We start from the raw sequence: 26,909 nt of genomic DNA on the forward strand, positions 1-26,909 counted from the left end.
CTCCTGAGCACTGCACATGCTGGTCTGCTGCTAGAAGTGCTGCATTACTCTTAAGTCATGCAAAAGGTCTACAGGAAGGCTCAGGTTTTGAGAGGGGAAATAAAAATAAAATCAGCTTTTACATCCTGAAATCAAAGCAAATGTTTTGTAGCATTCTTCACATCATAGCACCTTCCCACTTTACTCACACAAAGATGTCATCTTTTGGCATGATATGATTTAAACCTTCATCCATTTGGAAGATTTTGTGGAATCGATGATTATACACGTCTGTCACCACCATCTAGAACAGCAAGTGATATTTGCAAAGAGATTATAATAAAAGCTTACATAAATTTAGGAAAACTAACTTTAAAATCAAGCAACAGTTTATTCCTATTGTTTCTTTATCTGAATTTTTTCAGCACACCAACATCAGCACTATTTTCTATAACAGCACCCAAAAGCCAATCAGTTGTATTTGTAAAGATGGACCAGAAAAACAAAACAAATAACAGACTGATTTTTACAGAGGTACTGAGGAGATGCAATTCCAACAGCTGCAAGTCAGCCTGATGGAAACAGCAGCAAAGATCCCAACATCAAGGTGGGAACAGGCTAAGACTTCAGGCACAGATCACTCACATCTATAATTAACTGAAATAAACTGAAATGCTACACTGGCATCCTGAAAACATCCCACCAACTACAAAACTATTCTGTTATTAAAAGGATGTCCAAGAAGAGGTGGACCCAAAACAGATCTTAAACATCCCTCAGTACTTAAACTACACTATCACAAATGTTGGGGGTGGGGACTAGATTTCTGCCCCTTCTTTTAGGCCTATCTACTGCAATGGAAGTATCAAAATAAATGAGGATTGTTTCATCCACCTTTTTGTTTTCCAACCAAAGAACAGCATTCAAACTTGTTAGAGTTTCGCTACTGTTCTGTTAAGTTTAGCTTATCACCCATCTAAAAGCTAAGTCACCAAAATACTTTAAGAACAAACATTTATCCTTACATTTTCTGCAGGGACACCAGAGAGCTTGGAGAGCGATTCACACAGATCCGAGATGGCTCCCATCATCGGCACCACGAGCCGGTACTAGAAACAAAGATAACATCATGCTTACACCAGGCAAAATAAACCCATGGAAGGCAGAGCGCAAGAAAATGGAAACAAAACCTTGAATTTATAGTTCTGCTAAGTTAAGGTCACGGTCACACACTTTAAGGTCTTCTGGGTTTCAGCTCTACCTTACAAGCAGGGATTTGGAGGGAATGCAAGAGCCTTGAACAGCTGGCCTTTTGTTTTGGTCAGGCTCACCAGTAGTAAAACACAGCAAAAAAAACCCCAAACAAAACAACCAACCCTCCTAAGCAGATCAGGCCACCTAAATCTTTATTCGATGAGCAATGTCATCGATTCAGGCTGTAGTTTACTTAATTTTAAGAGTTCTGTTCTGGACTCAGACTGAAACAAATCCCCAGAGCTCACCCAGCACAGGACACACCATGTGTGACATACTGCACTGGGCTGGCTGGGAGGTACTTTCCTTATAGCACCCTGTACGGTGTCACATTTCGGATTTGTGGCTAAAACAGCATCAATATCACACTGATGCTTTTAGTCATTGCACACACAAAGCACGAGTTTTACCACCTGCAGGTATAATCAAGAGCACATGCAATACTGCCAATAAGAGCCTCCAAAACTGCTTTGCTTTTTCCTTTGGTAAATGCTCATCTGCCATCAGGGCATCTAGTCACTCTGCCTGGGCCTCCCAGATCACATTTTGACCCATGTGGCAAGCACAAGGTTGCGCTGGGTATGTGTGCGCCCACCCACAGGCCCACTTAATAAATAAATTGAAAAGTCTACCTGGAAATCAAACAGACTTCAAAAGCAATCAAGTGATTCTGCGCCTCCTCCTCGCCAAAAGGGATTGTTTTTCATTTCTGTTTGAAATTCAGACGCCTTACCCATTTAGGTAAGTTTTACCCTTATATTTTCCAAGGTAACACCAGGTAAACATGCCAACACAAACATATTACTGCTTTCAGGGAGCAACGCCTCACATCCAGCGAATCCCATCACAGGAACAGGTAAAGCCACTTCCAGCTGACCCATGACTCTAGTCTCAAAAACTGAGATTTTTACAAAGTCACCTGCTTTCACATGTTCAGTTCCCAGTTTTCACATTAAAAATCCCACCCTGTCTCACTCAAAGGTGGACATCAATGTCCTCTTGATTACTTGAAAAGTCTCTACTTTAAAACCTAAGAGAAAGACTTGGATGACACAAGAAAGACATAAGAAATTTGTGCCTTCAACATGCCTCACCTGGACAGGTCTATGCTGTGGGTCTGCATATACCAAGGTAACTTCCATGACACGATCTCTCCTCAAGGGCAGTGGAAGGGTTAAGTAACAGAAGGGATCAAAGGTCACAGAAACTTTGGAGCATTTGGGACAAACAAGGGTAGATTTGAAAAGACCATGAAAAATATCCACAATGATAGAATCATTCCTCAGCCTATGATTCTCCCAGGCCTCTTTTGCCACCTCCTATAAAAAGAAAAAAAATATATGCATTAAAAGTTATTTCTCACAAACACTTCAATAGCATGGCAAGCACAGGGGTCAAAGAAAACTCAGAAAACTGATACTTGATGAGTAAATTTCACAGAAAGGGTTGGGGCGGGGGGGAAATCTACCAGTGCGTCCAGCATAACATAACACAATAGGGTTTTTTCCCAGTGAAACTAAGGGTTTGCATCAAGTCAAATGCAATATATCTATTTTAGCTGAGTCACTTGGTCAGGTATTCTTCGGCACACACAACGCCAGAAGCGTGAATGGAGCTGAGGGGACAGCGACAGGGTTACAGGCTGCTCTTCAGGACAAAGCTGCTGACAAGATCCACTCCGCTCTCCTCCACCAGGAACAGAATGCTGCCCCTGCTTTTTTCTTCTCAGAAAATGATGGTCAGTGTCTCACAAAGGAAGTATAAAAAGGAGACAAATTACAATCCCTTGAAGGCTTTAACAATACAACTTATAAACTCCTTACCTAAGAGCATCTGATAACTGGCATTTATCTATTCAATGCAATCAGAGGCTCTTCTCTGCATGAGACTTTTAGTTTATGGTACAATACTATATATTTTATATACGTCTCGAATTAAGTGCCATAGGTATATATACACTGCAATGTTACTGTCACTGACCAGGATGCTGAGATGGGAACAGAGTAATAAGCTTCAACGACTGCAGTGATAGGCATGCAAAGCATACATACATCTCCCTCATCAGGGGTAGAGAAGTACCTAAATAAAATTAAGGCATGTTGGGCATCCTTTCCATCCCACAATTATCGACATTTCTTGGGGAAAAAACAAAACCCGCTATTTCTTGAGGTGTTGCTACATCCACTGTATTATGCAAGAAAAGGTAAATGACATGAAGTTATTGCCAGTTAAGATGAAAAACAACTAGTCACATGAAGTTCCTAAATATAAGAATTGTATCTGGCTTTTAGAGGCTCCTAAAGCTTTTTTTCCACCTAATATATTTACTCTGGACTCCGCATTTGTCAGTATATTGCAGCTGTTTGTACTATGACAAAAGATAAAAGCCTGAACAGAGGAGTGCGAGTTCACTTAGAGAAAGACATTTCACTCTTACGTGTCTCATTTTAATGCAAACATGGTGTTTGCCAACTTCAGAGGAACCAAGAAGTGTCTACATGGGGCTCACATAGCAGTGTTGACTGGTAAACAGAGGACAGAGAAAAGGCAAAAAGAAAAAATGAACAGAAGAGACCTTTCTGGTCTCTGTCAGGAGAATGGCATAAGAGAATTACTTTTGTCTATTTAGGTAGAGGGGGTAACTGGAGCCCAAGGGTGTTTAAATAAAATGTAAAGTTGCTTTAATATCAGTGTACCCATTTCCACAGCACCAGAAAGAAGAAAAATCAAGTTAAGCCTCTTATAGAGAAGCAGGTAGTTCACCAAACACTAGGAATTCATCAAGGTCTACGGTTGTACCAAGTCATTTATATGCTGGTTCTCTCCTTGTCTTGACTGGAGCTTTCACGCACCCTATTCAGCCTAGTTTAAAACCCAGCTCACAGATGACATTTGTCTAGAGGCCATGAGGGAGCACACACGAGAAGTCTAGCCTAAAAACCCATTTCATTTGACACTCTGCTGTCTACCAGTGGGACACCGGGATGGCTGCCTATAACCCCCAAACCCAGGGCATGTGCTCAGACCCTTATATGAGGGACACCCCCGCACCTCCACGTGAGAGCACTCTCAGTCCCACCCAGGTCCACATGCAAGTGTGATGGCCTGTGCACAAAGCGCTCTCCTCAAACTGGTGCTAAAAGCTGCTGCTCAATCTTATCTGTAGAAGATGGTGGGCCTGAGTAGTTAGGAAGAAAGGTTACGGTAGTAACTACAGCCATTATGTCGCAAGATCAACTTCCTTCCTTTCCACTGCAGAACCGGGTCAGTGTTGTATCACAAGCACATCTTCCTGCACAGGAATAGACATCCTGCTGCAAGGCAGAGCAACAGCAACGTGCCACGAGGCATCAGGAAGAGTCAGCTGGGCCATAAAGCACTACAGGCTTCTCCCCTCCCAGGTGCACTGCTTTGTAGGGGAGATGTTTGTGTGGCGGGTGAGCAGGAAGGTCAAGAATTGTCATAAAACCCAGTTAAACTGCCTCAGAAGCACAGCCTGCCCTGTCCTCAACCAAGGGCAGCATACCGAATCAGGTCTGCCATTGGCATCCTTCAGCTCCAAGTAGGGCTTCTTCTTCACTCTGTTCAAATCCTCGTGCAAGCCATCTAGCAGAAAAGCCAAGAGCTCCTGCGAATCTTGCTGCTGATATCCTGAAAACTGAGGAGCAAATCGTCCAACCTGCATCTGAAACACAAAAGCAAAAGTCAGAGAGCTGTAAGCATTACCGATGTGTGAAAGACAGGAATAAAAACACTCACACCTTGGCTTTTGCAGAGATCAACTCCATGCTACCTTATGTTAGCAGAAGACCACACTGAACTGGATGCTAATGCAGTAAGGGTGCAGAATAATTTTCACAACTATTTTTTCCCCCTACTGTTGAGAGGGAAGAATGCATTTAAGTGCTGTGACACTAGAAATCTAAGTTATCAATATTGATTTAGGAACCTGCAAACAACCAGTACATAAAACCTGCCTGATACATTTTACTTTAATTTCTCTCTCAAAAACCTAGAGTTTCCACAATGCAGACTTGCTGTGAGGTACCATCTTGAAGCAGGTGGACTGCAAGACTGAAAACACTTGCAGAAGATACTTACAAACTAACAAAACTGGCTTAAAACTAAGCTTGAAATCCTTGCCACAGTAATCTCTAGCTATTCTAAAAAATGTGATACAAAGCTAAGAAAGATAACAGTCTGAGTTAGTGAGAGACAGAAACAGCACACCCACATACAGCGTGTTATTTCATAAGTGCTACCTCACAATGCTGTCATTTAGTGTTCCTGCTTCTAAAAAAACAATAGAAAGGGGTCCCACAGGAAAACCAACAATTAGCTAAAGGAGTGGTCAGTCCTAGCGACCATCACTAGTTTTCTCATAAACACAAGGAGTCCAACAGACTTGCAGAATTATGCTCAGTACAATGTTACAACTCAAGATGACAACTGCAAGGGAGCCCAAACTGAAAGGCTATTTATATTATAGAGATAGTTAACACTGTCACTGCATCAGCAACAATTGTTAGAAAAATCACAAGTGATGCTGTACTAGGAAATAATAAAGAGTAATTCCTATTCTAGTCTACATTAAGAAACTTCTATTGATATCCACTACAGATTCACCTATTTCCTCTGACCAGGAGTTTACAGAACAACTTTAATAGTAGTGGATGATGTGCCAGCAACTCCAAGTCATAGAAATTAAACCACATCTTGTTGTTTCAGAACTACCTATGACTCCACAGGACAGATTTCTGTAGTCCATAGGTCTATTGCTCCAGGTCTCAAAAGCATTTACACTCAACTTCCAGACTGTACCATGCAAAACCTAAACAGCAACAGGATGCACATCTATATTAACATCAGGTCATTGCTTATTTCATGCATTTGGGATGTTATTCTTCCTCAACATACTGAGACTGCACTGCAGAAGCAAACTCTCAGTGTTTCTTGGGTGCTTTAATTATGTTGTTAAGCATTAGAGCATCTTTGCATTATATTTAAAACAAAAGACATAGCCACAGTTTTTCTAGGGGTTGATCCTCAACTGCTACCTTGCAGTATTTCAGCTGAAAGCAGCTAAAGCAGCCTTTTTTTTTTTTCTTCACTGAAGCACTGTGAACGTTACATCAGTAAATAATGTTATAGACAAGGAGATGCATTTTACTCTCCACTTTATAATTTCATTTTTTAAATTTATAATTTGCACACCTTTTCTTACTGTTAAAAGTTCACAGCTAGCAATTCACATGACCTTGCCTAGTTTTGTAGCAAAGATCATTTTGATATTATCTGTAAACAGCTCTCAGGTCATTTACTAAGTCAGGCATTTAACTAACATTAAAGAGCAGTAACGAATTCCAGGGTAAGACACTACTCACTGGCAAATTCCTCCCTATACCCTGAAAAGCATTTACATAAAACATGAAACAACACCGAAGCAATTCCATCGTTACTGCTTTCATAACACCAAAGTTTGTGGAAGGCATATTAGCTGTCACTTACTTTAAACATACGTGGGGCCACATGAGAGTGTCTCCCAGACCAAATCTGTTTGATGAGCTCTGCATAGGCTTCTGCAATTTCTCCTCTCATCCCCAGTGGATTGTTCTGATTTATTTCAGCTTCATATTTATCTTCCAGGAAATATTCAGTCAGAGGGGGGGTATTGCTCAGACACTGAAAAAGCATTAAGATGATGAACTTACTACACAGGACAATAAATCTGTGCAACAATGCAATAACAAACCTGGCTTTCACATCAGAACACGTACTAAGCTATTAAAACCGGTGAGATGAATTCTGTGTATATATTTAGTTAGTAATAATAATAAAAACAAAAAACCACACAAAACACCAAAACAAACACACAAAAACCAACCAAACAAGCAAGAACCACCAGCCACACAAATATTATTGGGAGAGTGGGACACTAACCATTGCAACTCAAGAGCATGGTTGAAATAAACACAACACACCCTTCAAAAGACTGACGGCTCATTTCTGAAAAATGGTTTCTCTTTGCAGATGCCACACTGAGTTCTTTCCTATACTGTGTATTTGCCCACAGGTGTATGCCTCACCTGTGGAGCAGTTTCTACTGGTTTAGTAAGTTTAAAGCATAAGGCTCACTGGTCTGCAGAACTTGGTTCTCCTTCAGAAATTTCTTTAAAACCGACATCACATTTGTCACCTTCCATTCCTCTGGTGAAGAATAATTTTAAGCATTCATTTAAAGTTACTGTATTTAATAGTTCAGCAAAGCAAAGAGCAAGCAAACTTCTGAAAAAAAACAGACATTTCGAATATATCTGCTCTTAGTATTATGTCCCTTCACATTTTGTTAATTTATTCTGTAACTTCCACTGACACTTCAATGTGAATAGAGTCTCCTGGCGTAGTGCTGAAGTTTGACACAAAACCAAACCTGCAAGTGCCAGAAGGGTGAAGTTTACAATCACAGTCCTGTCAACACTTACCAAATCCTATAGTTAATGTATGTTGACCTGTTTTTCCACACATTAGTGAGGTGGTAGGGTAGGCTACCTTACTGATCTATTAAATAGCAGATCAATACAGAACAGGTCAGGAAGGTCTTTGGAGATGTCACCTTAATGTTCTCAAGTCCACATTCCATACCTGCTCTCTAACCTTGAAATCCTAATATAAACAGCAGTGAGAATAAGAGGGGTCTTTGTTCAGCCCTGAGGTGAAACACAAGTTATACTTTGTCCTACAAAGAACCAGATGCCATTAAAAAATTCCAATCAAAAAGTTAGCAAATTTTAAAGGCAGGAAGTATGCTACTTATATCTACTCTATTTACATACTTATTATGACTTTATCATGGCAATAATTTAATACATCCTGAGGAATCACTGTAAACCTCAGGACACAAGAAAAACTAGCACAGGGAGTAGCTTCCCTAATTCAGTAAAAGACTCAAAGCTTATAGCAAGAAGTGACACTCAGACAAGTATGGCAAGGTTTGGATAAGCAAACAATGAGAGAGCCAAGTCTGAGATTACGATCAAAACTACTAAGACATCAAGGCACTGTAATATCAATAAAATACAAAACTGGGCTCTTTCTCAGTGCCCGAGATGTCAGGACCTGTAGCAGATGCCTGTAGGGTGCTTCACCAGTTCCAATCCCCTGGTGTTAGTATCTTTCTCCAGGCAAATGACATTAAAGTGCTTGCAGATTGCTATTACCTGACACCAGTCTCTTGCTGGGAGACTGTTGCTGACAAAATTCCAAGAATTTCCAAAAACTAAGGCAGAAGTCTGCATTTGAAAGACTGATATCTAGAAAATTAAAGCCTAATGGAAAATACAAATAAGAAAGTAACTGTTCTTTGACATTACTAGCTTGCATGCAACATTAAAATTGAAATGTGTTTGGACTAAGTTACTTTGACAACCAAAATTCATTTAAAAAGTTGTCTCTTAGCTATAAAGTCCAAGAAAATGTGATGTGGTTTAAGGTTATCATGATACAACTGAAAATTAAGTCCTGTTAAATAAAGCAAGGCAGCCCAAGTTTATTGTGGTATCCTGAATACCATATGCATAATGCACTATAGTTATTTTAAGACCTGTTCTACCTTTCAAAGCCATTGGAGCAACAGAAGTCATTACACGGCACTTGTGCCACACTACAAGTTTGCCCATTGCTGAAATCAAAGTTGGTATAAGTCAGCTCATATTTTGTTTTAATTCCTTGGCAAACAACAATCCCTTACAAGTTTCTGCATTTTTGAAACAAATCAAATAGGAGATTAAGTTAAAAGAGCAGACTAATAATTATTAGCTTTACATAACTGTAACAACCTTACCACCCCACACAATCACCCTGCACCTTTCCTGTGGCTTTTCACACTTTCAATTGTTTAGGAGTCTTTAAACACAGACCCCAGAACTGTGTGCAGTGCCCTGCTCACGTCGCTTATGCTGCACACACAAGTTAAAACGTCCTCCACACTAGGCCATTTTTGCCAGGACACACACAGCATTAGGACCTTATGTTACAGTTAAGCATCTGTTTGGTATGGCTTCCCCCACAGCCCTTTCAGCAGCCACATATTTCAGATCCAGGCATCCTTCACGCTGTGCTATGTTTTATAGTACTAACATGCAGAGCACAACCTAAATATGAACTGCTTTTTTTGGTTTGGAGTTGTTTTTTGGTTTTTGGTTTCAGGTTTGGAGGGCTTTTTTGGCAGGGCATTGTTGCTGGTTTTGGTTTTTGGTTGGTTTGGTTGCTTGTCTGTTTTTCCTTCCCATTCCAGTCGCAGTCTCCTCATTGAATCACATTAAAACATGTTTTCCTCTCCACTGATTTCAATCCACGATCTCCGCAAGACTGCTTTCCTATTTAATTCTAAAGAGAGCTCTTGCCAATTCTCACCTGTAATGCAGAATTCATGAAGCAGGTATTTCCAAGGTTACTGAGTCCGCAGAGTCCAGGTTGTGACAGGGAAGCACCATCCCTGCAGTTGTAAGAGTTAGAGACAAATCCAGAACCTCTGGAAGAAAGACAACACAGTGAACTCCACAATGGGTTCACCAATTCTCAATACTGTTTAAGAGTCACATTAAATAAGAGTTAAAAACCTGCTTAATTAAATTGTTTAACCAGCCTCCTACATGTTTCTGCTTCTCCATAGTGGCTATTACTGAATACAAGGAATGTGAAGTATATGTGCTAACTTAAAATTAATTAATGTATGGCTCATAACACATTATTTTTCTCTGTCTATAAGTACACAGCACACTACCCTCAGGCAGCAAAAGTCTATATGATATACTTTAGGAATTAACACAAAAATTATGATTTCTACCTGGAAAGGCTACCACCACACTGGCAGATGGAGAAAAGAATCTAATCCCTTCCCTCATACCCCACATCACCTCAAAACCAGGCAGTGCCCCAGCAGTTAGTAAGCTCTAGAACATGCGCTACTTGTGCAAGTGAGCAGGGAACAGCAGAACGCAGTGGTTTCAAAAGCAAAAAGATTGATAAACAGGTACAGAAGAGTAGCAGAACTCCTCACAGAGCACCATCACACTCCATTTCTATACAGGCAAGGGTACACAGGAGTATTTACTCACATAAGGGACAAAGAAACAAAAAGAACATTCCTGCTCTTACCCCCTGCCCAAGTGGGAGCTGTTCAGTCCATAGGAGTTACTGCTATCACCATTAGTAATGCCAGAAGTGGCAGACACTGAGGAATAAGAACTTGCTGATGATTTTGAAGAGGTAGTAAAGTTTCTGCTAGTTGCAGTGCTTGATCTGGGAAAAAGGAAAAAGAAGTAGAAACAGTGCTACTACTTTTCTCACCCCCAGCCCCACCTCCCACAAAACTCCGAGGACTTGCCACGTTACAGTTATTTTCCCCCACACAGAATTTACTGTTTTGATCTGTGTGATCACACTTCCAAACACTTGTCTGGAAGAGAAACCTCAGACAAAAGTATCAGAAGTAACAATTATTGCTTAAAGCAAAATCTGGGTCCCAGACTGAAATAAGTAGGTAATTCAGACGGCAGGAGTGACAGGGAAGCAAGCTTGAAGTTTACAAGCAAAACATCTTGAAACAAGCAAGCAAAAAAAATCCCAATCTTAAGACTGTAAAACACTCACCCCGTGTTAAAAATGGCAAAGTCCTTCCTACTTGGAAACCAAACCACCCACTCAAACAGACCATTAATTAGTACGAAGATAACCAGGGCAGGCACAAACCAGTTTGTTACTGAGCCTAGTTGACAACTATTACACATTGCTTGGAGGCCAGACACATTGCTATGTACATGCAGTGTGCACAGCAATCCTCGGTGTTTTGAGACTGGAGATATTGAAATGGATTTTAAAAGTTCGTAAGTCTCAAGTCTATCCGGTTGTGAATCCCAGGCTGTTCCACACGACTGCTCTCCTGGTCCAGAACAGAACCAGAACACAGTGTTACAAAAGACCAACAAGGCTCTAAAACTCAATGCTCTGTCACAGACAGCTTTGGCTCCATAAAAAAAAAAAAAAAGCAAAACCATCAGATAGTACTACATAAATAGGCTTAAAGAAACTATCACGATACCAATTCATTTCTAACTGGGAAATGGTCTACTCTCTCCATCTTTGCCTGAATAAATGTGCACAACTGAATGCAAAAAGGTGCAGGACACCAACAGCCACACAACAGCGGCTCATCCAGCCCAAGCGCAGCAGAGGACAGTGCCCTCAAGCTTTAGCTTGTTCTTGTATCTCTTTTAATGTGGCCCTGATTCTCAAATAATACAAACATAAAATGTATATTCATAGCTCAGATGCTACTAAGAATACAATCTTGGCAAACTTCCGTGGAGCAAAAACTACAAGACAAAGAACAAGCCACAGTGGCCAAGAGGAAGCAAACCAGCTGGACTGCCTCACCAGTTTGGAAATGTAACAGCAATAAAATAAACACAGAGGAAACAAGTTAAAACAGGAGCTTCTACATGAAAATGCAAACCCCGAACACAACCTAAACCCGAAGCAAACTAAAAAAAAGAACCCAACCAACCAACCACAGCAGCCAGCACAACCAAAATTATACTGGGAAGTATACTAGCAAGAATGAACAGATCTACCGAAATAACTAATACAGCCATTTCTGAGACAACATACAAGCTTCTGGTCATTACATGTTAGAGGTGAAACTTCAAGTCTACCTGGACACAAATGTAAGATCAATGAGAGAACAAGAGGGTCTAGACTAAAGCAATTATCAGGCTCATGCTCCACACGTGGGAGTTTCAAGGGTCAAGAATAAAATAATTAAGCTAATAACAGCCAAAAAAAAGTGTGTTCTTAATAGATTTACAAAGTTTGAAGTAGAAGTGAATTATCTAGAAGCAAAGAAGGGCAATCTAGAAAATGCCAGACTTGAAAATGTAGCATGTCTGCTTGACATGTCTGATCCCACTGAAAGAACAGAATAAGATGCTCAGAAAATAAAATGAAGAAAATCTAATTAAGGAGAAAAGAAAAGGAGGAGAACCCTTAAGGGATTTCAAAATTTTCCACAGAAGCATAGAGGTAGTGCACAATCAAGAGTCAAATGGCAACTGAGGAGTTCCAAGAAGTACTTCAATAATATGCTACACACACAAAATGTAAGAAATATGGCGGAAGATTAAAAAAAAAAAATGGATCAGAAAGAAAAGATAAGAGACAAGCCACAAAGTCACCAAGGATCTTGAGTGAATCTATTCAGGAGTAAACTACAGCAAAGAAAGAGTTCATCCAACTGTGCACCAGTGCAGGGACTTGAGAAAATAATTTCACAGGTTTGAGGATGAGACTGCGAGGTGTGACTGCTGAATCAGTCCTCCTGCTTAAACACAATTCCAGTCTCTCAAGATAACTCCCATATGAGCTAAAATACCTCTTCTAGAAAAATCTACCATCATGGTTTCACGGTGACCAGCAGGAGCCAATCCAGCAGACCACAGATAAACTGTTCCAGTGACCAATAACGCTTATGGTCAGAAGAAACTTGCATTCCATTTGCAGCATGAGTATCTGGCTTCATCACCTGGACACTGCTTCGTGCTCATCTCCATCTGCTGTCTGTCAAGTTCCTTCCTCAATTTCCATTTCTCATATCCCACAGAGGCTTTTAAGTGTTAAAATCAACTTTCGAATTTCTCACTGATACGATACTGTAACTTCTAAGTCCTCTAGCACAAAAGCTATTTGCCAATCCTTCAACAGTTCACCTGGCTCCTTCCGAAACCTCTCATTAGGCTACTTTTCAAATTTGTTGACAACTTCACAAGACACAATCATTCCACACACAGTTTTACCAGTGTGCCAGTAATCGAAAAAGTCTTCCGATGCACACTCAGCATTTCCCTGCTGAATCACTGAGGTTATTCATTTGCTTTTGCCTCAAGGCTCTTACAGGAGCTCACATTCAGGAGACAGAACCAACACCGCAATCACATTCCCTCAGAGTCCAGCATCTATTTTGGGCTCATGTTCTCCATCCCCATGTACACAACTTCGTGCTTCACAATACTGACGCACATTGGCCCTGTCAATCAAAGACAGCAATTTCACATCTTGCCACACAACCTTTCAAAAACCCACACAAATGGCAAGCGAGGAGAAATCTGGAGGCTAGCAGCATAAAGAGGACAAAGTTAGAATAATCTAGTACAGAAATTGTGAGGCCATATGGTTGATGAACAGAAAAACTGCTGAGCTGAACAGCTTGAAAAAAGTATTGTAAAAGGCTTTCGAGTGGCTAGAAGACTGAGATAGGAAAAGTATTTCAATTCAGTTGAGACTGCCTTCAAAGCATACAGTACAATTAATCCTCCTTTAAACTACAAATATAAAAAAAAACCCCCACAACACAAACCCACACCATTAGAATTATTGTGACAAGTTTTTGTCAAAGCAGGAAAAGCTAGAACTTATATTTAATTAGCAAAGCAGAGGCCATAGTGGATTTTCATTTAGAAAGTTCTTACATGCAAAAGTCTCCTTATCTTACATACCCATCTGCTGCAAACTCAAGCACTTGAAAATCATGTAATAAAGATCTGACCACAAAACATTTAGCCCTGTTGCTGAAGGGATCCTCTGGAATCATCAGCACACAAGGAACTGGGAGAAGGAGACGAGTTTTAAATATGAAAGAGCACTTAATTATGGTATTATGTACCTACAGAATACTTATCAACCACTAAGGTCTTAAAATTGTATAGTAATGCCTGGCATGTAATACCACTGAATGTTGTATCGGGTTGAACAGATGTCTAAATCAAGACGGGAGTAGTTGAGAAAATCCTCCTGTGTTACAAGATGGGTGAACTAAGCAACAACTCCTCAACATTTTTACTGAGGGCAGTGCCAGGTGGGGAAAATAAAGTCCCCTAAGTATACAGTGCCAAATAGGAGAACAGGCAGAAGAAACAGCAACCAAAGAACCAAAAGGTATTTTTCTGCTGTGTATTGCAAAGGGAGGCAGACAGCTACCAGGCAGATGCTAAATACAACTTCACTCCTGTTTTCAAATGCAATACCTGATGGAAAGGGTGCTATTTTTATAGATCTGACATGATTTCTTGTTTATTTGTGCTAATAAAATGATATCCAGGATAAAAAAGTGTGTGCCAGGACTGAGCTGGAACTCTGCTAGCTCAGGATTTTATTTTGAGAGCTTTATAGGTAACAATTAGAGGACTGAGTTCCATGTGTGACTCCACTTCAGATACAAAGAATGCCTCCAATTCTGAAGTTTCTAGAATAAGTATAATCCATTCCCTCTTCTGAAATCTTGTCTAGTAATAAAAGCATTTTCAAACTACAACAAGAAGAAAGTATTTTGTTCCTTAGGGAGCAGCAAACTAACAGAGAGCAGTGGCCAGGCACATTCTCAATATTCCAGCCAAGGACTACTGCGGAGTTTAAGAGCGTTTTTTCTGTAAAACACCAACCTGCCTGATGGCTGGGGAAACATGCAGAAGGCTGCCAAACGTGGAGAGGTGGCTTCCCCTGGTAGAAGCCCAGTGCCTCTGACAAGCAGCAAACAGTGGGAAAGAGTCTTCAGGACAGGGAACACACCCACCTCACAGTCAACTCACGCACGCAGATTCTGCGAGCAGGGAATGCTGTGGATTCCCAGCTTCCCGAGGCTCTTTCAGCACATCTGCAGCAATGCAGGTGCTCACCGCTCTTCCACCCACAGCAGAACGCTCTGCATCCCCTTTGGTTTATGTCATCAGAACTCCAAACACAGAAAATCTCTCCCATAAGCTTTTAAGTATTAAAGCGATGCAGCTGAAAGAAAGAACTTCAAATATAAAGTTACATATGGTCTTGGCTAAACAGTATTTTCTCCAGCTGAGAAAAAGAATATTGGAACAAAATGTTTTCCTGAGCTAGGATTAAAATCTGGAGTTACACAACTTTCTTCCAAACCACACCTCAGCACAGAGCATTTGCAGTTCCTGCTGACACTGGATGCAGCTAGAAGGAGTCAGCTTCTTCAGAACTTCAAAATGTAAGTTTATTTACAACACTTAACAGCTTATCAAGATTACAGACTTGCTTAGCCTCACAAAAGAGCAGAACAGGTTTTCAGGGTGATAGTCTCACTTATCCTTCTTAGTCATGCTGTTAATGCAGCTTCCAACTCCCTTGTGATATCAGCACCAGTTGTTTCCTACAGACAAGAACGTCCCTCACTCCAGAATTACTTTCTGCAATGTTAGCGCAGTGTCACCTACCCTGAACACCTCATCAGCGCACAGGATAGGACATTTACGCTCTTCTGGGCTGGGAACTCTGTACCTTCCCTTTGGCTTCTGGCGTCTTAAACATGCAATATTGATTTAATGCAACACCCATATGCAGACAAACGCCCGTGGAGAGACAAACCACCTCCCAACCCAGTACTGAGATTTGAACCCTATGCTTCAGGTCAGCGAGTCTTTTACCAGATCACAGAAACAGTTACAATGCTGGCAACATCTCACAGCAGTGGAGACATTTAGTATTTCCAGAAGAAAAATAAAAAAAAAGAAAAAAAAATCAACTCAAACACACTTAAGTCACAGAGTACGCTTTCACTTGAGGTTTGCCTGCAGAGATACCCGGCAAATGAAACGACATCGTTAAAAAAGCAGCTATTTTTTTAATTATATAGAAAAGCTTTATTAATGATTTTATTTATTAAACTGCTGCTCTCCAAGGCAACTAAATGCATGCTGCTCCAAGATTAACTTAAGTAAAAGACTCAACCTGAGATTAATAAGAAATCTTTGCCCTATGCTTTCAACTTCATAGGGAGGTGGAATTTAGACAGTGTATTCAGAACTAAATGAAATACTAAGCTAGCCTTAAGAAAAGGAGTGTCTTGAAAAAATTAAGGATTTTCAATAAAACATGAGAACTAGGAGGAGAATATTCAAACAAAGTACAAACTAAAGAGTATGAAGTATTTATGCATTTATAAGAAAACATGTTGAAAAGGGGAAGAAAACCAAATGAACTTCAGAATTATGACTGACGTGAAAGGAAAGCACAGAGCAATTCTAAACACATTAATATGGAGCAATGCAACGATTCAAGAAAGAAAAGCTAAACTTAGCTTCCACACTAAAAATATATTATGTAACAAAGAAAAATAGAGCTTCACTATTTCTCTTTTAAATATAAATCCCTTAGAAATAGGTTAAAAGCTTTGTGAAATAACCTTTGAAAGAGCAGCAGAAAGAAAACTTAACATCTACAAATGATCCAGCCTAGACTGTCACCAGACCACTCCCATTTGACAGGAGTGACAACACATGACAGAAGCAGCACAGAACTGCAGAACAACAGCCCCCCCAGACTGTCAACATATATTTCAACATAAATATCTAGACTCAGCCACCTCAGGAAAAGTCTGAACTGCAGGCTGCGGACACACAGCAGTATCACCACAGCAGATACATTGCTAATTACTCCCTCTTCTTACAGGGAACTTTTTTTTACTCCTCCTATGTTCATCTGCTACTGCCCACACTACTGCGCACACTGGGGCCAGATCCAGTATAGCATTCCTCATTATCTTCAACAGTATGAGTGCAATTCGTATGTGGGTTTGGGGTTATCAAGGCAATTGCTGTACAATATTAGTAGCTTAAAGACATAAAACAGCACAGAAGACATCACTGAACCTAACAGGAAAATTTGCTCACTGTCATCTTTTGTTATCATACATCTATGAAAGAATAGGTTCTCAACTTTTTCCTCCTTCCATTTCAAACACAGAATTTTCAAGTCCAGTCTTTCTACCTGACTTGCCGTACATGACACAGCCACCCTTGGCGCAGGGAGGCACAAAGTTAGTCCAGCAAGGCTTGTTATAACCCAGAGACAGTAAAGTACAACTGCTTTCCTGAGAAACAGCCTTTGCCCTGGCCACTTCAACAGGCCCTTCTGATTTGATCAGCAGTTCGTGTGCTGATCAGCACACACCAGTGTCAGTCCTGAAGAGGAGGGGCAGTCCAGCTGCTTCTTCCCCTCTTTGTCCTCCCAAAGAGTGTTTTTGAACAAACAGCTATTATGCATTTAACCTACAAGACTAAATAAGGCCACAAGAGCAAGAGAGTAGAACTTGCTAAACCAATGTGGAATATACACCTTAGTTTCTTAACTAGCAAAGATCCTGGCAAAGGAGATAGTTAGCCAAGACAAAGGAACAGATAATCCTACATGTATGTCTTACTACAATTCTTTCAGCCACCTTTATCGGCATCAAGCCAATTTCATGCATTCTACATTATAATAAACAAATCTTTATTTCTACATCATTAGAAAATATTAATCTGCATACTGATAACCATTCTCATTAAAGTATCACTAGAGGTTAATTAAAAGTCTTTACCTATCAGACTAGCTGCTGAAAAAGAATAAAAGACTGAGGACCAGGAATGCTATAGGCTCCTTTTTAGCTTTGCTTTCCATGGAAACAAAAGGTTATGAACTGGTCTTGCACGGCTGCCTCTCTAGTACTGACCGTCAACCAGTACTCGGTTAGGCACATGATAGGAATGGTTAGATGCTTTTCACATTGCACTCTTACAGAATGTTCGTTATAGTTCCATGAACATTTTCCTGATCCTTTTACCCAGCCTTCTACCTCAGAAGTAGAGAATTGTTTCAAAATAGGTTTCACTGACCTATTTGATCGATTCTTCAAGTTTAGTAACATCTTGATCTCACAGAAGTTGCTGCCAAGTGATCTCATTTAAGTTAACTGTATTGTACAGAAAAACATTTTATCAATGTAAAGTCTGATGGCCTGCTCATGGGAAAAGGAGTAGGACACCAGACTAGTAAAATCACAGAATTTTACTTTCTGTGGTATGGCTTGATAAGAGCAGTTCCTTATCACTGCATGCAACTTCCATTCTACACCATTCACTCTATACACACAATATTTCATCAGTCCCTCTCTTACTCATCTCTAAATTAGACAGTAGAGAGGGAGTATCTGTGTCAATATTTACAGGCTTCTATAATTGGCTTTGGTGGCAGGAGGGGCTGCTCAGCTATTTCTATGCCCTTTTTAAGGAGGAACTACCAGAACTCTGAGCGTTCACTGCTGGCAGTTTTGGAAATACACTCCAAGATCCTTTTTGTTCTACAATGGTACAAGACAGATTATTTTTCTTTCCACTGTGCAGTCTTCAGAGGTAGATTTTAAGTACACTAGCTCAATGTAAATAGCACTTTCATCTCCTAAGCACTATAGAAACCCAAGCTATTTAATCTTTACACAACCTATGTGAAATGGGCTCTATAACAGAAGACTGCTACTAAGACAAGAAACCAGCAGCAGAATCACTGAAGAGCATTTATGTTCAAAAATTTTCTCTCCTCCTTCAAAATACCTGAAGCAAAGAAATCCACAATAGCCAGTGATAACCAGGGTTTCACAGAGAACATGTGGTCACTAAAACCAAGCAAACGAGCTAGACAAAACAGCAGAAAACTTGAGAACATGCTTGCTTACTTTGCCAGGAAATGTTGTCCAGGCCATGTGCCATCTTCATTTTTCACTTCTATTAGAACAACCTGAAAGAGAGTTCAGATAATAAAGAAAGGTAACTGCAAGTCTGCTACACATTTCGCAAAATCATCACCAAATCACCACCAAATCACATTTTCAATGTTTGCTCAAAGTGCATTAAAGTGAAAAAAATTATGTATCAGAGAAAGCAGTTTGCGAGAATCTAAAAAAAAAAAAAAAACCACCCCCCCCAAAAAAACCCCCCACACAAACAAACAAACAAACCAACCAACCAAACACCAAAAAGTTCTGCCCCTTACCTGACCATGATAGAGCCACGCATCTTGCACAGTGCTGTCCAGCTTGCTGAGCTGCTCGTAAGTGTTACTGGTATACCTGTTCCATAACCTGGTTTCCTTCTCAGCTGGGATATTAAATACTTTTCTCATTTCTTTCTCAATGGTAGCTGTTCAGGAGGAAAAAAACAAACAACACCAAAATTTCTAAAACACGAGTGCTTTTGAAAAAATCTGACAAGCCAGACATTCAGCAGAGAGGTACATCACCGATCCCGCAAGATCCTTTGAGTAGAAACTGTATCATGAAATTTAGAATTGCTCATGTAGCTTGTTTGAAAGAATGAAGAACTTCTGTTTTCAGTCATGTATTTGGCCATCAAGTCCTCAAACCAGTAACATTCAGAACACATTGAGAAGTTCCTGTCCAAAGGCCAACTTCTGTGAAACAGTCACCATTTGAAAACACAGGTTCAAGAAGGGAGTGTTTTCAGGTACTATGGTCAAGCCATACATCAAAGTGAAATAAAGGATCTTTATGGGCACATATGACAGATGACATTCAGCATTTTTACACGGGAAAAATATAGTGATGACACAGAGAAAGAGGGAGAAGAGACAAATTTCAGGAAGTGCAGGAAGAGCCATTAAGAAGGCATCTAAAACATGCATACACTAGGAAGAAGGAATCATAGGAGAACCAGAGACAGAACTGCTTTACATGAGTGACATGGATGTTTCTTAAGGACGTGAGTTAGTAACCAATGCACTCCTCAAAGCTCTTAACCACAACTCCCTGTGTTGCACACAGAATCACAGTGGCTCGAAGAAACTCAGGAGGTTCCTGGTCCAACCACTCCAAGCGGAGTCAACACAGAATTCAGACCAGGCTGCTTGGGGCTTACCTAACCAGGTGTTCAAAACTTACAAGAAAGAAGATTCCCTTGCCTCTCTGGGCCCTGTTCAAATGTCTAGCTATGCTAATAGGGAAAAGGTTTTCATTATATTCAGTTGGAGTCTGTCCTGTTTCAATTTACGACTATTGTCTGTTGTCTTTTTGCTTTATGACTCAGTAAATAGCCTGAGTCCAGGTTGCAGTAACCTCCTCGTAGGTGCTACGAGGTCCTCCCAAAGCCTCCTCTTCTTCAGGCTAAATGCAGCTCCCTCGGCCTCTTCTCACACACCACATTCCCCAACCCCAACTGTCCTATCAGTACCCACTAGATTCGCTCTAGTTTATCAACATCATTCTTGTTCTGGAGGGCACAAAATATCTCCAGAGGTAGCATCAGAGCACAGGTTAATGTATCAGAGAACCACTTACCAACAGTATCTGCTTTGCTGAAGTGGCAGCTAATTACATTGTCAGGATCGCTGCTCTCACACAGCTTCAGCTCAAGAAGATAAACTTCAACCTTGTAGTGCTTCACAAACAGACCATACTCCACTACCTGCAAACAGAAGGCAGATGTGATTAACAAAATAACACAAAGCTAAAATACTGAACAGTCCTCCATAAGGTACACTCGTCTAAATAGTTTAAGTCTTTAGGAGTCTTGCAAGCCAAGCCATAAACAGAACGCTGACTTGCTCTGAAGTCCAGATTCAGTCACAACCTCTGGCAGCTTGTTTTGGGGCTTTGTTTTTAAAATGAAATAAATTCCAGTGCTTTCCTTCCACAGTGCAAAGTTCCAAAGGTCCATCATCACAGCTGAACTGATAGTGCAAGCTAATTACCCGTTAAAAATATTTGATCACACAATCAGATCATTCTAGAAAAAAAAATTATTTTGCCTCTAGCCTTTGGCTAAGGTGTCTATATATTAAAAAAAAAAAAAAAAAAGCAAAACCAGACAAATATGTCAGAACTGGTTTTGGTGACATTCCTTTATGTCAGAGTCATTTTCAAATCAATTTTGCATTTGAGAGGATGTTCCAGTAGGTACATCTATCCATCCCCTAACTTTGAGCATATTTTTAGAAAGGTTATCCTGCAAGACTAGACACCACTCTTCACCTACAGATAATAAAATACATTATGCCAGAAAGAAAAGCTAATTTCAAAGGCCAGTTATAAGACAACCCTGATGTAACTGAAGAAAAAGGCCAAAACAAAACACACCTCAATTCTCTCCACAGTTCTTTGCAACTATGAAGCCTATGAAACTGAGATGGTATTTCATTGAACCGGCAAGTATAATTTTTCAAAGTAATAGTGTGTAAGAGCAATTTGGACGATGCCTTTAATAATTTGCTTTAGCTTTCAGTCAGCCCTGAAGTGGTCAGGCAGTTGGACTAGATGATCGCTGTTGGTCCCTTCCAACTGAAATATTCTATTCTACTACATTCTCGTGACAGCAGCCTTGCTATGATCTACATCTGTACCATTTTACAGAAAAAAACTTTACTTAGCTTTGGAAAGAAACAAAGAACTAAGACTAAGACTTATTGTGAGAATTTGGCTAAATTATGCTTCCCTCTTCTGAACCTTTATAGGGTTGTATTAGATGTGCAAGGCGCTTTAAAGATAAATAATTAACAAACACATTTGGAAAGATGTTCAGTATTTTGCTGCTACAACAGAAAGTAAAACTTCCTGTTTAAACAGCTTTTTGACAGGTAAATTAGACTTTTTTTTGAAGAATGCAAAGGAACCAATTCACAAGTTCTCAATTTTTTTTTTCAGGAGGAATTTCATTAAATGAAACTTCCTGTTCTCCAGGATTCTATAAGAAACAAATAAATAAGAACTGTATTCAGAAATGGAAGAACTCTTTCCAAGAAGAAGTTTCTGATCAGACCACTGTGTCTGTTAGGAGAGGAATGGCAAGAGTCTCTAGTCACCTGCAGATGTCGTTAAAACAGCGTCCGATCAGGTAGCTTGCTCTCTGTCAAAGTAAAACTCAGGTCATCCTGTCAGACAGCAATCTGAGCACAACACACGTTCAGCCACTGAAGCAGCGCACCGTTCTGTACTTTGCACATTAATGCACTACACAGTGGGACTCTATGGAAGACTGCCCAAAAATACGGTTTGAGATTATAAAAAGAAACCTGAACTACAAATAAACCTAATCTAAACCTCCTGTACTTGTCTCTGATCATCAGGCACATAGCATGGAAAACCAGCTTGTAAAATTACGAAGATGCCTGAAAATTACTTCCCAAATCCTACTTTTATGGATATTTTGATGTAATAACTACAGTTGATCCAGCTTCATGAAAAGGATTAAACTTGTGGTCCTTGAATGCTTTTAATGCTTTACTTCCAATGCTACCTGGAGAATTCTGTAACCAGATACTGACCACATTCTACTCAGGTGCTACGCTGCAGCTTATGTGTCCCACTGATCTCTCACTTTTTTGTGTGAGGCTGTAATATCCCACAAACCTACTACTCTGCTATACTTCAACATTTTTCTTTTAAACGAAAAAACTCACTTCAACTACCAGGTTAACAATAAACAAACAGAAACTGAAACTCTCACAGCAATTCAAAACTCCCTCCACTTTCAGTTTACACGGGAGTTCTGTCTACTCAGCAGAGTGAACCTGGGAACATTCTGCTTTCTGAAGATGTCAAAATTTCTCATTAGGTACAATTTCTAGCCCACACTGAATGACAACGTTCCAGTACCACTGATCAGCATGAGTGGGTCTGCAAGAGAGGGATCTCACTTCCTTTTACCATTCAGGTGTCACACTTTCCAGGGTCTTGCATATCGTACAGCAGCCTCTGTCGTAACGTAACGCTACTTAAATGTAACCCGTATTAATTCTGTACATTATATCAACACTATTCACTTGGTGTAGCACTTAGTCTTTATGAACTCAACAGACTGGCACTGCTCAATTTAGTCAGTGCAAAACCCTAAGAATAAAAACAAAACTCCTTTCATCCATAAACAAGCATCTGACAGATTTCCAAAAACGCAACTTGCAAGTTTCACCTTCTGGAACAGGTTATATCCTCAGAATGCATTAATGACTGTTTACCAAACAAAGATAAGACTTACAGAACAAAACCACAAATAAGTCTCAAGACTTTTAGAGTAACAGAATTTTGCAAGAGAAAACAAGAACCACCTTAAGCTCCACAGGAAGTCCCTAAGCTATCTGTACTAAACCACAATTGATTCCAATGCCTCATTCTGTCCTGGAAGATCTATAGCTCTTGACTAACAATATGCATTTTTCAACAAAGCACAAACTAATCCATACAACATAAAAGCACCATGCCGGTCCAAACAACCATAATGTAAAAAGCTAACCAGAAAAAGGTTCATGGTTCTCGCCTCATATAACCTATCAACTGAGAACCACTGAAGATTTAGGCCCTTTAACTGTAATATTGGAAGGTCATTCTTTCAGACAAAAAGGGAAAAAGACGTCATATTATCTCCAATGAGCTGCTATGGATTCTGTCTGAACTCACATCTAGCAAAATACACATCACCTACGTTTGGCAGAGACCAGGTAAGGAGACCAGGCTGAAGATAACTGTTCACCCATACTTACTTTTCTCACAATAGGCTGCTGTCCTTCTATGCAGCCGTACCACGTTACCAGTTTATTCCAGGCTTCGGTGGGAACCAATACATAATCCAGCTCCTCAATGAGGTGTTCTTTTAAACTCTGAGCTTCTGGATCTAGAAGGGAGGTGCAAGAAAGCATCAAACACAATCCTTCCTGCTCCAGACCTACACACAGCTCCTATGAACACCGACACCCCGCGGGGAGGCAGGAACCGCTCCGGGCTCCTCGCTCACAAGGCCGGGACAGCCGCTTGTGCACTCCCAGAGCACAGGACCGCAAAAGCGACAGGTGCACGACGAGAAGGCCACGCACCGGAGTGCCCGACCCGAGCCCGGCCCAGCCCCCGCGCCGGGCACCACTCACCGCTGAACAGACCGGAGTTGTCCACCGGCCCGGGGAACAGGCAGGGATCGTCCGCCCCGGCCATGTCCCAGCTGTCGAAGCCCACGTACTTCTTCCACTGCTTGAACCACCGGCTGTCCACCAGGTACCTGCAACACCCGGCAGCGGCCGGCGCGGCCCCCTCAGCGGCGGCGCGGCCCGGCCCGCTCCCGCAGGCCCCGCCGCCCGGAGGGGAAAGGGGCGGAGGGGAGGACCGGCGGGACGCACTCACCAGGACTCCCCCGGCCTGAGGGCCGTGGCCAGCAGCGGCCCCAGCTCCGCCCGCTGCACCGCCGTGTCCGGCCACTCCGGGCCGCCGCCGCCGCCGCCACCGGCCGCCGCCATGTCGGTGCGCGAGCCCCGGCGCGGGCGGATGTCGGCCCGCGTGCGCATGCGCGCTGGGTGCGCCCCGGGCGCTGGCCCCGCCCCGCCCCGCCCGCGCGGCCGCTGACGAGCCGGGCGGGGCCGCGCGCAGGGGAGGGGCTGCGGGCGCCGTGGCGGCCGCCGCCATCTTGGGCCGGGGCGGCGGCCGCGGCCGGGCTGCTGGCGGGATGGACACCCCTCCCCGGGGCTCTGGGGCCCGCGGGGCGCCGAGCAGCCAGGGTGGAGCCCTCGGGGCGCCAGGGGCCTCGTCCCCGCCGGGCCTGGGCCGTGTCCCCGAGCTGGCTCCGCAGCCAAGGGTGTAATTGAAGAGAAGCTGCCAAGTGAATGTGTACTGTGATTAAGTTGCAAAAGACGTACCCATCATTAACCAGTTGACACAAGATAAATGCTTTCTGACCAGCTGCAAAACGAGGGGGTATTTTTCAAGTTTTAGATCCTTCTGCATGACAAGAGACATAAGTGGTACATCGTTTAGAAGCAGTGTGCTTGGCTTATATTTAACTAATAATTAATAGGTGTAAGTAAGAAACTAAATAACTAACATCATAAATTATTTCTTAATATAGATGTATGTCAAAATTTTCAAAAATTGTAATGCCTATGTAATAATTATGTGAGTATAAACAACACAAGAGCATCCAGTCGTCGGAGCACTTATGGAGGATGATCCCCAATGTTCCCCAGCGCTGATAAAATAAAGAATGCTGCTTAACAGTATAATTGACTCTGCTGTTAAGTTTATTTCTTTGTTTCACAAGGAGCCATTGAAGAAGGAATGTTGTTTTTTACAAAACTGGGGACCTGGTGCCTGATCCCAGCGGGGTCGGAAGGACTGAGAGACCATAAATCCTTAATGTAAAACAAAATCTCTTCAAACGAATCCTGGAATGCAAACTAATCGTTGTATTTGAAAAGTTAAGCTAGAGGGAAGGGTAACCAAAGAGCCAGGAGTCCATATTTTAAATAAATCCGTAAGGGGAGGGAGTTGTTAGATGAATGAGACAGGTAAACTGAGGCAGGGGCGGGTGGTCTGTAAACCCTGCGGTACCAGCCAGTGGGGAACGGGGCAGGGAATTTGCAGCCGGGATTAGGGTAATGTAAGCAGGGGCTTTTGCCCCGTCCCGTGTGCCTCCCTTTAGGTAGGACACCTGGTCTTGCGAAACGATTAATAAAATATGCTTTGCGGAGAGATCCTGCCTGGGCCTATTACATTGGCGAGATGATTGTTTCCTACAAAGGGGGTCCCCCCCAGGCAGCCTCTTCCAAAGCAGGTGGCAGAAGCGTTGGGTGCGGGCTGTGTGGTTTTGGTGTTAACTGCTCCATTTCCCCCCGTAACAGACTTCACGGTCAGGGCCTTGGCTGAGGAAGGAGACTTCAAACTGTTGAAAACAAGTCTGAGTAACCAGCTGGAGACTGCTCAGGAGTTTGAAGGTATCTCTGGAAAGAACCTCTCGATAGGTGATTTAGGCATTTGTCTCTCTAGTAGCACATTCTGTGCTGTGTAGGGAGCCCACCCTTGAGAAGTGGGAAAACAGAAGGATTCACACGGTGATTCAGAGACTTAAAAAACCCACTTTAAACTGATAGACCAGGACTGTCAAACTCATTTCACCGGGGGCCACGTCAGCCTCATGGTTGCCTTCAAAGCGCCAAATGTAATTTTAGGACTGTAACTACTACAGTTGAAATGCATTTGTCTCATGGAAATGCAGAAAAATGTTGAAGTATAGCAGAGTAGTAGGTTTGTGGGATATTACAGCCTCTCACAAAAAATAAAAAGCGAAAGGTCAGTGGGACACACCAGCTGCAGCACTGGTCAGTATCTGGTGGAAATGCATTTATCTCATGGAAAAAAAGGCGGGGGCGACGTGCTGGGCTGTGAGCGTGCAGGGGATGCTCTCCTGGCAGCGGGTTTGGGGGCGGCTGGGCTGGCAGTGCTGCAGTGTCCAGGGTAACGTGCTAACGGCCTCTCATGTTTTTGACAGCAGGGGAAGTCCATCCAGTTGACACTGAAAAAGAAGAAAGACCGTCTTCTCCTTCCAGGAAGAGTTGAGTCCTTTTACTGAGTCCTGCTTTTCTCAAAGGGCAGGGCCCCTTTGGGCTTCAAGAAGCTAATACGCCCTGTTTTGGCAAGCCTGGGTGTGTTTTTGAAATGAGTCAGCTATCCTGAGATAGTAACATGGCTGACCTCACTCTGCTGATGAATTACCTGCTCCTAATAGAAAGTGCAGTAAACAATTAAAACCATCTCATTCCAAACTTTCTGATTCAGTCCTAGGAAATGACATTATTGCAGTTTCTCTGTCGATGAGGGTGTCTGTGTTCTCCTGTCTCTTCCTTTCAGCCATTTGCCTTCCTGCGCTTGTCTCCACTGCTCCTGCGCGAGGGGTGCCCAGGGGATCCCAGCCCGTCCGGGGGTTTCCTGCCCGCCTCACCATGGCAATGCTCAAAACCGGGGACTGGAAGCTGTCTCAAAAGTGAGCAGGTGCAACAAAGCTCAGCAGGAGGAGAAAGGAATTTTAAAT

General features: G+C 41.9%; 1 protein-coding gene and 1 long non-coding RNA gene across 5 annotated transcripts in view; one reads left to right on the plus strand and one right to left on the minus strand.

Moving 5' to 3' along the window:
- USP4 (ubiquitin specific peptidase 4) overlaps nt 1–24,393 on the minus strand; it is a 43,593-nt gene extending 19,200 nt beyond the window's left edge. For 2 of the 4 annotated variants that reach the window (XR_010606782.1, XM_065642252.1), the window contains exons 1-13: nt 24,233–24,393; nt 23,983–24,110; nt 23,602–23,732; nt 20,408–20,534; nt 19,108–19,253; nt 18,791–18,852; nt 10,390–10,533; nt 9,646–9,763; nt 6,742–6,915; nt 4,760–4,918; nt 2,328–2,552; nt 1,005–1,088; nt 189–283 (exon numbers count right to left, since the gene is read on the minus strand). Coding sequence is in view for 3 of the 4 variants with exons in the window: in XM_065642252.1 (XP_065498324.1) it covers nt 189–283; nt 1,005–1,088; nt 2,328–2,552; nt 4,760–4,918; nt 6,742–6,915; nt 9,646–9,763; nt 10,390–10,533; nt 18,791–18,852; nt 19,108–19,253; nt 20,408–20,534; nt 23,602–23,732; nt 23,983–24,110; nt 24,233–24,393 (1,754 nt within the window). In the remaining variant the exon portion in view is untranslated. The remainder of the gene's footprint in view (nt 1–188; nt 284–1,004; nt 1,089–2,327; nt 2,553–4,759; nt 4,919–6,741; nt 6,916–9,645; nt 9,764–10,389; nt 10,534–18,790; nt 18,853–19,107; nt 19,254–20,407; nt 20,535–23,601; nt 23,733–23,982; nt 24,111–24,232) is intronic. The other 2 variants (XM_065642254.1, XM_065642253.1) reach the window with 2 other exon arrangements.
- A 165-nt stretch (nt 24,394–24,558) lies between these two features.
- On the plus strand, nt 24,559–26,422 carry LOC135992859 (uncharacterized). The gene is made up of 3 exons (XR_010606783.1): nt 24,559–24,799; nt 25,723–25,815; nt 26,370–26,422. It is a non-coding gene; the product is annotated as an uncharacterized LOC135992859 (long non-coding RNA).
- Nucleotides 26,423–26,909: the final 487 nt, after the last annotated feature.

The sequence above is a fragment of the Caloenas nicobarica genome, chromosome 11, assembly GCF_036013445.1.
Source record: "Caloenas nicobarica isolate bCalNic1 chromosome 11, bCalNic1.hap1, whole genome shotgun sequence".
Taxonomy (NCBI): domain Eukaryota; kingdom Metazoa; phylum Chordata; class Aves; order Columbiformes; family Columbidae; genus Caloenas; species Caloenas nicobarica.